Here is a 14,143-nt window from a genome sequence, read left to right as displayed (position 1 = left end):
CAGAGGTGTCTGTGAGGAGAGCAAGGGAGCCCACATGCTCCAGGTGGCTCAGTGTTTCAAGAACACGCCGGGCGTTTGTGAGGAGAGTTGGGAGCATGAGTCTGGAGAGGTAGGAGAGGCCCCATGTGCCCTGGGAAGGCTTCTGAGAGATCTGGAACAGGGGGACCCTGATATGTCCACCTACCTGCCATTTGAACCCTGGCACAGGTCAACCCCCGCACATCAGGTCTCCCCTCCGCTCTGCCACCCAAACAGCCGGCAGCTCTGAAACAGCTTGTCCTTCCTGCCTTTTGAACTCCTGGGCTGGAGTCAGAGCCTGGGGCAAGGTGCCCTCCAGGCTGCAGCGGCCATGGAGTCCTGGGTTGGGTGGGTGACCACCACAGCCTGTTTTGCTCAGGAAAATCTAGTTTACCTTGTTTTCTGGGTGTACAATTAGTATCACCAGCCTCACTCTCAAAATGATCCTGCTTTGGTGGACGAATGACCCGGACAGCCCACCTGCAGCGTGACCTATGGTGGCCCTTGTGGGAGAACACAGAGGCACCAACTGCATATGTGACCCAGAGCTTTTTCGGTCATTGCTCTGTTTGTAAAAGTACCACAAAACCTCTGGTTCATGAAAAAAAGAAAGTTGGTTTATTTGCTTCCTGAGTGTAAGAAGTTAGTGATCTTACCTCCAGGTGGTAAAGGAGAATCAGGAAAAAGGGTGGGAGGAGAAGATGAAGGAGGAGGCAGGCAATGAAATGGAAACATTTAAAGGCCTCGTGGCTTAACTGCAGATTCTGTGGCTTCCCCTAGGTGATTTCATGTTTTCTTTTTACTTCATCTCATAATGTTTCACTAGGGAATTAAACAAAATGGTTTCAGATTTATGGTTACTTTATCTTTACTTCTTTCTTTCTTTGTCTAGATTTTATTTGCAACAGATGACTTTTTTGCTCCTGCAGAAAACCTCATAAAGGTATTGTAAATTGGCATTCTGCAACGTAAAGGGTTGATGCAGAGAAATCCATGCAGCCGTGTTGATTAAAATCTATCTGTATATTTGGGATGGAGTCACGTGATGTGCACTGGCAAATTAGCATATTAGAACGTTAGAAAGACATGCAAATCAGTGTGAACTCCCGCCAAAACACAGCAGAGACAGGGACTGCAAAGAATTCAGGACTGCATTGCTTCATGGGGAAAATTGTGAGGTCCTCAAATACTGCTCTTCTGGCTAAGGTGAATTTCATCGTCTGTGCTGGGAAGAAAACAGATCTATGTCTTGAGTTTTCTGGGAAATGTTTTACCTGCCTAATTATAACAGTGCAGGACAGCTTATTAAAAAAAATAGAGAAAATGCTGACAAACATAGGGAAGAAATGGCAGCTCTGCTGTAGTCCTTCTCCTCTGTCATACCCAGTGTGGAGATGCGAGTTCTTCTGCGCGGAGAGACAAACACAGGTGCACATCGAGTTAGTGCCCACGTACAGCATGCGTGACTGTGGCTGGCGCCTCCGGGCCTCCACCGTGGGCAGCGGCCATCTGGTTACCCTGGTGAAGTGGTTGCTCTCTGTCTGGGCAGGACCTGGCTGGGTCCAGAGCAAGCTGATCTATGGCCCTGAGAGGGCACCTTATAGTGTTAACTTACAAAGGAGAAAGTGAAAATAAAACGAGAAAGGGAAATGTGAATCGCACTTTTTCTAGGTCATGCAGTTACTAAATGCCAAAGCTCTTACCATTTTACCACAGGTCCGATCTTTGAAATACTGAAATGCATGCCTGCCTTGACCTAATTGTGCCACAGATTTACATCGTTTGCACAAGTGGGCAAAAAATAGGTAGAAAACATTCATTCTGGTATTGTTTGGAGAGGAGATAACCAATCTAAATGTTCACTGATTGACAGGGAACTCAAGAAATTATAGCTTTTCCAGATATGGACTATTATGTGGCTACTAGAATGAGTTCAGCCTGGCACCGTGGCTCACACCTGTAATCCCAGCACTTTGGGAGGCCAAGGCAGGAGGATCACTTGAGCCTAGGAGTTTGGGACCAGCCTGGGCAACAAAGCAAGACCCCATTTCTGAAAATAAAAAAAATTATCCAGGCATGTCTGTGTGTACCCGTAGTCCCCACTACTCAGAAGGCTGAGCTGGGAAGATTGCTTGAGCCCACGAGATCGAGGCTGCAGTGAGCTGTCATCAAGCCACTGCACTCCAGCCTAGGTGACAGAGTAAGACCCTGTCTCAAAAAAATAAAAAATAAAAAATAAAAAAAAGCAGGCTCTCCATTCACTGGCAACAAGAGAGATCCATGTATATTTTATGAGCATAAAACAGAGTTTGAAGGTGCATACATCAAACAGTGAGATGTGATTATCTGTGAAGACAGAGGTGGGCTTGGAAGTGGTGTGGGAGAGAGAGGGTGGGGCACTCTTTCTTATATTTTATACTTGAGCATATGTATATGTGCACACATATAAACACACACACATACATATGTGTATGTATAGTCACACCATAAAATCACGAGAGAGAGATATATATTTCTCCTTTTTGGAAAAAATAACATTACAGATAAATGTAAAGTTCACCTTTCACATTCAACTTGAGTGCAGTCCACCCCCTCCCTTTCCACCATTAACACTGTTGTAGGATGGGAGAATGCGTTAGTCTGTCGGGGCTGCTAACACAAAATACCGCAGATGCTACCGTGGTAGCTTAAACACAGTGATTTCTTGAAGTTCTGGGGGCTGGAAGTCTGAGACCGAGCCTGAGACAGCGGCGGCTCCAGCATCTGCTGAGGGCCCTCTTGGGATGGCCACCTGCCGGTGATAACCTCAGGTGACAAAAGAGAGGCGAAGCGGGTCACCTCCCACCTCCTCCCGATGGGCAATCATCCCATCATGGGGGCTCCACCCTTGTGACCTCATCACCTCCCAAAGTCCTCATCTCCGAATAGCATCACTTTGGGGATTAAGCTTCAACATACGAATTTTGGTGGGGGACAAACCACCAAAGTTCAGTCCGTTGCAGAGAATTCTAATGTATTTTATACACTTAAATACACATATATTCATAAATATATATTTTACGTTTTAAAATTTATATACATACTTTCACAAAGCACTTAACATTCTGCACTTTGTTTGGTGGGGGTGGGGCAGGATCTGGCTCTGATCAGGCTGTCAGGCTGGGGTGCAGTGGTGCGGTCATGGCTCACTGCAGCCTCGACTTCCTGGGCACAAGTGGTCCTCCTGCCTCACTGGGACTTCAGGCATGTGCCACCGTGCCCAGCTAAGTTTTAAATGTTATGTAGAGATGAGATCTCTAGCTCCCGGGCTCAAGCAATCCTCCTGCCTCGGCCTCCCAAATGACTGGATTACAGGCGTGAGCCACTGTGCCCGGCCCTAAACTTGCTTTTCTCACTGCGTGTTTGTGAATTCCATCTGTGCTGATGTGTGTACACCTAGGCCACCCTCTTAGCTGCTGAACAACAACTGCCCATGTCATCGTGGCCCAATTTATGGCCCCCTTTCCCTGTTGATACACATTTAAGTTGATGACATTTTGCAGGTATTGAAAACATCCTCATACAAGTGTGTGTGCACATGTGTGGGTTATACCTGGGACTGGTGCTTGGTTTTTCTCTTTTGTTAAGAACACATCTGTCATCACGTGGCATGAGCCACTTTTACAACAGTGGTTCCTGCCACTGGTTCAGTAGCGTGTGTCTCCAACTTCCCTCACACCTTCAGTGTCAGTCCAAACACAACAGCAGCAGTAGCAGCAACACACCCGAAACAATCAACCTACCACCAAAACTAAACACCAGCAAGTTTGGGGCCTTGGACGTCTGGAGTTTAAGTGGGAGGTGTACCTTCTTTTCTCCTTCTGGGTTCAGAGCAGAATTTTGCACTTCTTGATGAGTAATGGAAAGGCTGCAGTGTGCGCTATTTTATTTTATTTTATTTTCTGAGACTGAGTCTCACTCCCTTGCCCAGGCTGGAGTGCCTTGACGCAATCTCAGCTCACTGCAACCCCCACCTCCCTGGGTTCAAGCAATTCTCCTGCCTCAGCCTCCCGAGTAGCTGAGATTACAGGCATGTGCCACCACGCCCACCTAATTTTTTTTTTCTTTTATTTATTAGAGATGGAGTTTCACCATGTTGGCCAGGCTGATCTCGAGCTCCCGACCTCGTGATCCGCCTGCCTCAGCCTCCCAAAGTGCTGGGATTACAGGCATGAGTCACCGCGCCTGGCCAGTGTGTGCTATCTTTAAGATGTGATTTGATTGGCCGGGTGAAACATGATGAAACCCCATCTCTACTAAAATACAAATATTAGCCGGGCGCTTGTAGTCCCGCTACTTGGGAGGCTGAGGCAGGGGAAATGTTTGAACCCAGGAAGTGGACGTACCATGTGTCAGGCACACTTAAGGCTGACAATAGCTGGAGGAGGTAGATAGCACGATGGCTATTTGCCTTTGACAGAGGAGGAGCACTGAGGCACAGGAGGGTGGGTACCGTTGGCCATGGGGCCCCTGCCTGGGAGGCTGGGCGAGTTGGCACACCAGGGAGTCTGGCAGGATCCCTGGTTAGCATCTTATGCAGCAGCTCTCATCAGAGCATTCCTCCACCCCGGGCCCTGCTACGTCTAGTCCCTTCCTCTGCTCCTGCCTGGGGAGCTTCCCTAAACAGTAACGTAAGATCCTCTTTGCATGACTTGATGGAAACAGGGAAAGTATCCCCACGCTGGGCCACCCACCAAGCACAACAACTTCTGAGCATCGACACTATTCCAGGGTCTTTCATGTCGGCTGTGTCAACTTCAGGACACTCCTGCAAGGATGCGTTTACTCTCCTCGTTCTGGAAGATGAAGAAGTGCGCTCAGCTGTCTAAGGAGACTTTGTGGGGCACCAGAGACCATGCATTCCTCAGGGGTTGCAGAGTGTGCTGTGTGGGTTCAGCTGGACCCTGAGTGTCCAGCCTGCTCTTCCTATGACTTTGGATGAATTCCTTATTGAAGAGTCTACCTGGCCTGCTTGGAAATCTGACCAGCCTCTCTCACTTTAATACCCATGTAGGTTGCTGTTGGCCCAGAGAGTGCCTGGCGATGTGGTTGTTCCTGCTGCTATCAGTGGTCAATTCTGTGTGCTGAGGCCCACAAAGAAGTAACATTTCTTTTTCTGGAGATGATAAAAGTGGAGGCATCCCTCAATCTGGAAGGGGCTAGCTGGGCATGAAGGTGGTGGCAGAGGCCCCCCTAGACCCCTTTACATCGTTCCTCTGGCCCTGTGGGACAGAAGTGGACTTGTTGGAATCCAGGAGATCACATGAATGCTAATGATTACCTTGTTGTGTATCTTTGCCCTAGAGTGACAGCCCGTGCTTTAAAGAGCGTGAATATACTGAGTTTGGGAAATGGATGGATGGCTGGGAGACCAGAAGGAAAAGGATTCCAGGTAATAACAATGGCTAGCTCATCGCAGTGCATCTGACACTGCAAAATTAAAAACAGGGGCTGTTGCAAAGCCAGGGTCTGCTTTGGGTCAGCTTTAACATGGGGCCCTGGAATGCTCTGTAATCTTGGATGTCCTTATCTGAACATCAGGCTCTAAGTCAGGAAGGGGTGGCCTCAGCCCGGATCACTGATGTCCCACCAGGCACAAAGGGTGAGAAGCACTTTGTTGGGAAAATGAAAACCCTGGTGAGGTCTGCGGATGGAAAAAAGAGTGGTTCTCACTGAGCACTGTGGTAGACGTTAGGCAGCGTGCATCTTCTGGGTCCTTACTACAGTCTTCTGGAGTAGGTCTCCTTATCTCCGTTTTACCGCCATGGAAACAGATTCCTGGACTCAGCCCAGGGCACACTGCTAGCAAGATAAGCTGGGGACCGGGCCAGGGTCTGTTCTCAACACTGTACCCACTGTCTTTTATGATTTTATACAATTTTTGTTCATTGCTACTACTCAGTCTCAATCAAAATATACCTCTTGAAGTTGAAGAAAAGCAAACAAATCCAGGCATTAGGTTGGTAATTGGATTTTTACTTGCTACTCTCTCAAGTATTAAGAAATATTTGATATTTCTAGTTTTCTATCTTTCTACAGTACTTGAGGCAGTATTAGTTTCTAACAAATCTGGACATTTTAAGGTGGGTTTATATCTGGCAGCAAATAACCAAGAACTCCATAGTGGCAGACTTGACGTCAAGACTCTGAAGGCTTTGGTAGACGCAGGCAGGTGTCTGACCAGTGGTGGGGCTGGAGGCTGAAGGGTGCTATGGCAATTCCTGAACTTGAGATGACAACGAACACAGTGTCTGCAGGAGAACCAGCTCTGCTTACTACCTGCTGAGCTTGGTGAGGTGCTTTCTACATCACACTACCCAGTCTAAGCTTTATGGAAGCTAATGGCATCCCTAATTTACAGTTGAGAAAATGAGATTCTCTACTGTAAGAGGTGAGTAATTTGCCAAGGACAGTCATTGGAAATGATCCATTTGGAACCAGAGTCAGGTCTTCCTGGATCCCAGCCTATGGATGTTCTGGTCTGGCTAGAACTGAGGATTTCTGTTGGGAAATGGTGGTCACATGCGGCCAGGTTATGAGAGATCCTGCAGTCATATTAGCTAGGAACCGCCCCAAACAGGTTTTCCTGTGATGGGCGGAAGTGGCCCCCGCTGTGGGTCAGGTGTGTGTGGGGTGCGCTGCCTTGCATGCAGCATCTGCTGCGTCGGCCGTAACGAGGTTGCTCTTGTCCTCTGTGTTGCTCAGGTCACGACTGGTGCGTCCTCAGGTTGGGGATCCAAGGAGTCATCCGGGCCTTCGACGTGGACGTTTCTTATTTCACGGGAGATTACGCTCCTCGAATGTCAATTCAAGCAGCAAACTTGGAAGAAGGTGCCTTAGGAACCACTGTCCCCAAAATGAGAATTATGAGGTCACATGGCTCCTCTGGCCAGCCACACCCCCACAATTGCTCCCTTTCCGTACGACCCAGACAGCTTCAGGAACTTGACTAAGGCTACTTTACTGTAACGGAGCTGTAGGATTAGGACTCCTAATAGAGCGCTCTGTGGTTTTTGATTTGTGGCTTAACAGTGTTAACAGCCGGATATAGATTTTATCATTCCCACGATCCTTCAGCTTCACGCAGAGGCAGGCCATCATCCCTGGAACGTGGGTGAGCAGGTTGCTGGGTGGGTGGGAGGGAGTGGGTTGTGCCTCAGATGACCCGGGGGATGTGGAGCCAGGTCTGGGACAGCTGTGGGGTGAGCAGCACCAGCCGTGCTTTGGGCTGTCCCGGTGTGTGTGATGGGGCAGCTGCTATGGCATTTTTGGCAAGGGTTTCTATCTGCATCTGGGAATGCTGGGCCTATGAATCCCGCAGGCTTTATAAATGAGACACATTCTGTGAAAGGGCCATGTACATAGAACAGACCCCAGGTGCCGAAGAAACCAAGAAACCAAAGAAAGAAGCCGACAAGTCCAATTTGTTGGTAATGAGTGTTTTATTGGGGGAACTTACGAACAGAAGCGTGGCCTCGGGCGGCAGCAAGATGGTAAATCTCTGCACTGTTACTCCCGAGACCCAGGGCTCACAGGCTGTAGGGAAAGGGTCTGTGTGCTCCAGTGGGACAACTGAAGGCAGCCTCCGGAACAGGGAAGAGTGCTGTGTGCGTCACAGCCTCTAATTTGTGCGATAACATCAAGGTTGACATGTTCTGGACTAAGGACAGTAAATCAAGTTGGAATCAGGACATGTTCACAGGATTGAGGCTAATCAGACATCAACATGGCAGATTTGCATCCAAGATGGAGCCACTTTGTCTCCACAGACCTGTATTTTTATTCCTTTGATATCATCTGATGTTGACTTTAGCATTAATTTTTAAAAAATATGTACAATTATGTGTGTGTTTATATACATGTACTTAGGGAAGATAAGTCAGTGTGGGTTGGCAAGTTTACAGTGAACGTGCTATGTGCACAGTACTGCATGAGGCTCTGTGGACATGAACGGGCCCTGCTCCCCGAAGATGGCTGGGGCACCTGAACAGGAAATGATGCTATGAGAGATGCTACTCTGAAAGCGGAAATGACCAATGACAAATGAGTAAGATTGTTTCGGCAAGCCCCTCAATTGCCTGTGAGTGCTTCTATTTCTGAATTGCCACATAATTAATCCTAAGGATGCCACTGAGAGAGGTCGTGTTCCTGGAATTGACCTTGTCACAGTCCAACTTTGAAAACTCTAGTGATGTGATAAACTTGTTGAAGTTTGAGCTAACTTGGAGATGACATTTACTATTTGACAAGCAAATGCAGTATCAAACATCTTGTACTATTTTTTGAAATGACTGTTAATATATTAAATATTGAGGAACTTCAACAAGTGTGTCCATTACTTTGATCATTTGATACTTTGAAATACCTTTAGTGTTATTTGCAAAGTGAGAATTACCATACAAACCACCGAGAGAGTAGATTCCCTTTGATTTTGAACCCTAATCTTAATCCCGAATGGTCATTCCGACTACAGAAAAACTACCAGAAATCCCAGAAAGAGGAATCAGGACAGGAGCCGCAGCCACTCCCGAGGAGTTTGAAGCCATTGCTGAGGTACATCTCCCCCAGATGAATTGGGTCTTGTCACCAATTATTAGGATAGTAGGGGAACTGCTCTGCACACCTGGCTGTGCAAGGCGATTCTTTGGGACACCCAACCCTGGTGCTCCCAACATCATTTGCTGACCCACTGTGGCCTTACAAAGGTCTCAGTGGTTCATTCAGCCTGGGAGGAGTGAGCATCATGGCCCATGAGGGACATGGAGCCCTGCTTCTCAAAGGGTTCCACCAGCACCCACCTGCAAATGGCTGCTGGCCCCGATGAGCACACGTGTGGAAACTGATAGTAAGCCTTTAAACACTTTTTATACCAACTTGATGAAGTAACTTTTGTGTGTGGAGAATTTAATAAAAGAAACAATTGGGAAAAAACAAAACAAAACAGGGCTTGCGTTTTGGTACATTCTTGTTTTTTTACATTTATTTAGTAATTAGTTTGTATTGTTTTTTACAGAAATGTTGATCCATAACAGATAGGAAAGTAAATAGCAGCAAACTAAATAGGGCCATTAGTTTGAGAAGTGCTAATCTAGAGAAAATGGTTGCAAGGTTCAGGCCAACAGATTTCCCCAGATGTCATGGTGCATGGCAATAACCTTGGTTTTTATTTGAATGTTCACGTCACCACTCCTCTGCGTGAAGACATTTGGAGGGGTCTGAGATCTTGTCCTTCATTCACAGGCCTCTGCCACCATCACCCACTGGCTATTTTGATCAGTGTGAAAACAAAACAGGCCTTTATTCTGTTTTTTATTAAACATGGGGCTTGATATGTACTGTTTATATTAAAGTGTTTCATTAGGTATCCATCATTAATTTTTATTCCAAAGTATCTCCACACCTTAAGTCCCACAGAGGCAATAGGATGACAGAATATATTGTTTTCAAGAGTAATTGCTGACATTTCTATATTTATTGCTAGCTAAAATCTGATGACTGGAGTTACTTGGTTCCCATGACAGAGCTTAAGCCAGGAAACCCTGCTTCTGGCCACAACTATTTTCTTGTCAATTCCCAGCAGAGATGGACTCATATCAGACTCAACATTTTCCCAGGTAATCATGACATGAACTTATCTCCAGTTCCATGGCTTCTTTACTTTATGTTGATATGTTTATAAAATATAAAATTACTTGGTAATTGATCTCTCCAGCATTTCAGGATTGTAATTTCCCCTTTTTAATGCTCCAGAAAATTCTTGTTTTAATCCACAAATCAATAGGTAGTTATTGAAAAATGATCAAGTAAATTAGGATGTGGTAGAACTAAGTTATATTAGATTAGATAGATCCTAACTAGATTTCACAAGTATGTTATATTAGCAGCTGAAGTGGTATGTACAAATGACTCATTTTATTTTTTAATAGCTTTACTGTGATTAACATGCAATTCACCCATTTGAAGTGTACAATCAGTGCTGTATAGCATATGCACAGACACATGCAATCATCACCATACCTTTAGAACATTTTTATCTCCTCAAAAAGAAACCCCATATCCTTTAGCTATCATCCCTCATCTTCCCTATCCCGAAGCAACCACTAATTTACTTTGTCTTGATAGTTTTGACTATTTTGGACATTTCATATAAATAGGAATTATATAATACTGGTCTTTTGTGTCTGACTTCTTCCACTTAGTATAATGTTTTCAAGATTCATCCATGTTGTAAAATGTATTAACACTTCATTTCTTTTTGTGTAAGCCTAATATTCCATTGTATGGATAGACAGGTTGAGCATCTCAAATCTGAAGGCCCAAAATTTGAAATGTTCCAAAATCCAAAACTTTTTGAGTGCTGGCATGATGCTCAAAGGAAATGCTTACTGGAGTATTTCAGATTTTGGATTTGGAACACTCTACCAGTAAGTATAATGCAAATATTTTAAAAAAACTGAAATCCAAACACTTCTGGTCTCAAGCATTGCAGATAAGGGATACTCAACCACTACCGCATTTTGTTTATCCGTTCATTAGTTGACAGACACTTTTTTCCATCTCCTGGCTATTTTGAACAATGTTGCTGTAAACATTTGTGTACAAGATTTTGTGTGGACATATGCTTTCTTTTGTTGAGTGTATGCCTAAGATTGGACTTTCTGGGTCATATGATAACTCTGTGTTTAACTGAAGAATTACTAGGCTTTTCCAAAAGTGCTGCATATTTTACATTCTTTTTTTTTTTTTTTTTTTTTTTGAGACGGAATCTCGCTCTGTCACCCAGGCTGGAGGGCAGTGGCCTGTCACCCAGGCTGGAGGGCAGTGGCGCCATCTCGGTTCACTGCAAGCTCCGCTTCCCAGGTTCACGCCATTCTCCTGCCTCAGCCTCCCGAGTAGCTGGGACTACAGGCGCTGCCACCGCACCCGGCTAATTTTTTGCATTTTTAGTAGAGATGGGGATTCAGCATGTTAGCCAGGATGGTCTCGATCTCCTGACCTCATGATTGCCCGCCTTGGCCTCCCAAAGTGCTGGGATTACAGGCGTGAGTCACCGCGCCGGGCCGTATTTTACATTCTTACCAGCCACGTAAAGGAGTGCTGATTTCTCTCTATCTTTCCCAACACTCTCTTACTTTTTGTTTTATAGTCGTCCTAGCGGATGTGAGGTGGTGTCTCACTGTGGTTTTGATTTGCATTTCCCTGATGACTAATGAGGATGAGCATCTTTTCGTATGCTTCCTGGCCATTCATGTATTTTATTTGGAAACATTTCTCTTCAGATCTCTATTCACTTGTCTTAAACAAATTTCAACAGGTTTTTGGGGGAACAGTTGATGTTTGGTTACATGGGTAAGTTCTTTAGTGGTGATTTCTGAGATTTTGGTGCACCCATCACCAGAGCAGTGTACACTGTAACCAATGTGTAGTATTTTATCCCTCACATCCTACCCTTCCCCACATTGTATCATGCTTATGTCTTTGCATCCTAATAGCTTAGCTCCCACTTGTAACTGAGAACATATGATGTTTGGTTTTCCGTTCCTGAACTGTTTCATTTAGAATAATGGTCTCCAACTCCATCCAGGTTGCTGTGAATGCCATTATTTCATTCCTTTTTATGGCTGCATAGTATTCCATGGTGTATGTATATATACCACATTTTCTTTTTAAAAATATTTTCAATTATGGGTACATAGTAGGTATATATATATTTATGGGGTACATAATACATAAAACATAAACGTTTTAATACAGGCATGCAATGCATAATATTCACATCATGGAGAATGGAGTATCCATCCCCAATCCATTGTGTATATATATCACTTTTAAAATCTATTCCTCCATTAATGGGCACTTAGTTTGATTTCATATTTTGGCTGTGACATTGTAAACAGTGTCACAGTAAACTTGGAAGTGCAGATATCTCTTCAATATATTGATTTACTTTCTTTTGGATATATACACAGTAGTGAGATTGCTGGATGAATCTATTGTTGTTCTATTTTTAGTTTTCTTCAGGAGTTTTCATAGTTTTCCATAGTGAGTGTACTAATTTACATTCTCGCCAATAATGTACATGGGCTTTACTTTCTCCACATCCTCGCTAGCATCCACTATTCCCCGTCTTTTAAAATAAAAGCTGTATTACTCTGCTCTCACGTTGCTATAAAGACACTACCTGAGACTGGGTAACTTACAAACAAAAGAGGTTTAACTGACTCACAGTTCTACATGACTGGGGAGGCCTCAGGAAACTTACAATCATGGCAGAAAGAGAAGGGGAAGCAAGGCATGTCTTACATGGCAGCAGGATTGAGAGAGAGAGAGAGAGAGAAAGGGAGAAGTGCCACTTTTAAACATCAGATCTCATGAGAACTCCCTATCACAAGAACAGCATGGGGAAAACACCCATCATCCAATCACCTCTCACCAGGTCCCTCCCTTGACATGTGGGGATTACAATTAGAGATGAGGTTTGAGTGGGGATACAGAGCCAGACCATATCAAAAGCCACTTCAACTGAGGTGGGATGACATTTCATTGTGTTTTTGAGTTGCATTTTTCTGATGATTAGAGATGTTGAACATTTAAAAAATATACCTGTTGTCCATTTGTATATCTTCTTTTGAGAAATATCTATTCAGATCTTTTGCCTATTTATAAATTATTATTATTTTTGCTACTGAGTTGTTAGCTATTGAGTTGTCCTTATATATTATTTCTGTTAATCCCTTCTTATGTGGATAGTTTGCACATATACATTTTTCCCATTCTATGGGTTGTCACTTCACTTTGTTATTTCCTTTGCTATACAGCAGTCTTTTAGCTTGACGTAATCCCATTTGTCTGTTTTTCCTGTTGTTGCCTTTGAGGTCTTACATACAGATATTTGCCAAGACCAGTGTCCTAGAGCATTTTTTCAAATGTTTTCTTCTAGAATTTCCTTTTACTTTCTTTCTTTTTTTTTTTTTTTTTTTTTTGAGACAGAGTCTCACTCTGTCATCCAGGCTGGAGTGCAGTGGCGTGATCTCGGCTCACCAGCAAGCTCTGCCTCCTGGGTTCACCCGCCATTCTCCTGCCTCAGCCTCCTGAGTAGCTGGAACTACAGGTGCCCACCACCACACCTGGCTAATTTTTTGTATTTTTAGTAGAGACGGGGTTTCACCATGTTAGCCAGGATGGTCTCGATCTCCTGACCTCGTGATCTGCCCACCTCGTCCTCCCAAAGTGCTGGGATTACAGGCATGAGCCACTGCGCCCAGCCTCTTCTAGAATTTTCATAGTTTCAGGTCTTAGATTTAAGTTTTTAATCTATTTTGACTTTATTTTGCATATGGTGAGAGATAGGGGACTAGTTTCATTCTTCTGCATGCAGTTATCTAGTTTCCCCAGCACCATTTACTGAAGAGACTGTTCCCTACTGCATGTTCTTGGTGCCTTTGTTGAAAATGAGTTGGCTGTAAATGTGTGGATTTATATCTGGGTTCTCTATTGTATGTCTATTTTTATGCCATTACTATGCTGATTTGGTTATATAGCTTCATAGTACATTTTGAAGTCAGTTAGTGTGATGTCTTCAGCTTTGTTCTTTTTGCTTTGGCTATTCAGGGTCTTTCATTTAAATTTTACTTTTTAAAAAAATATTTCTGAGAAGAATGTCATTGGTATTTTAATAGGGATTGAATTGAATCTGTAAATTTCTTTGGATAGTATTGTCATTTTAACAATATTAATTCTTTCAATCTAGGAGCATGGAACATCTTTCCATTTTTTCTGTGTCCTCTTCAATTTATTTCATCATTTTTTATAGTTTTCCTTGTATAGCTCTTTGACTTCTTAGGATAAATTGATTCCTCTGTACTTTATAGTTTTTGTAGCTATTGTATATGCAATTGCCTTCTTGTTTTATTTTGTAGATTGTTCACTGTTGGTGTGTATAAATGCTACTGATTTTTGTATGTTGAACTTGAATCCTGAAAATCTACTGAATTAGTTTATCAGTTGTAACAGTTTTTGGGTGGAGTCTTTAAGGTTTTTCTAAGATCATGTTTTCTGTGAAGAAGGCTAACTTGATTTATTTCTT

At 43.9% G+C, this 14,143-nt stretch overlaps 2 protein-coding genes across 2 annotated transcripts in view; one reads left to right on the top strand and one right to left on the bottom strand.

Annotated features, from left to right (window-relative positions):
- Positions 1–14,143, bottom strand: part of EIPR1 (EARP complex and GARP complex interacting protein 1) — a 608,423-nt gene that overhangs the window by 491,369 nt on the left and 102,911 nt on the right. The window lies entirely within an intron of this gene.
- The window catches only part of ALLC (allantoicase), a 30,998-nt gene that overhangs the window by 1,354 nt on the left and 15,501 nt on the right, over positions 1–14,143 (top strand). Inside the window, exons 2-6 of the mRNA XM_001097806.5 lie at positions 911–961; positions 5,362–5,449; positions 6,763–6,888; positions 8,531–8,610; positions 9,539–9,671. Of these exons, the coding sequence (XP_001097806.1) occupies positions 911–961; positions 5,362–5,449; positions 6,763–6,888; positions 8,531–8,610; positions 9,539–9,671 (478 nt within the window). The remainder of the gene's footprint in view (positions 1–910; positions 962–5,361; positions 5,450–6,762; positions 6,889–8,530; positions 8,611–9,538; positions 9,672–14,143) is intronic.

Source organism: Macaca mulatta, chromosome 13, assembly GCF_049350105.2.
Source record: "Macaca mulatta isolate MMU2019108-1 chromosome 13, T2T-MMU8v2.0, whole genome shotgun sequence".
Classification (NCBI taxonomy): domain Eukaryota; kingdom Metazoa; phylum Chordata; class Mammalia; order Primates; family Cercopithecidae; genus Macaca; species Macaca mulatta.
This window is presented reverse-complemented; position numbering and strand designations above follow the sequence as displayed.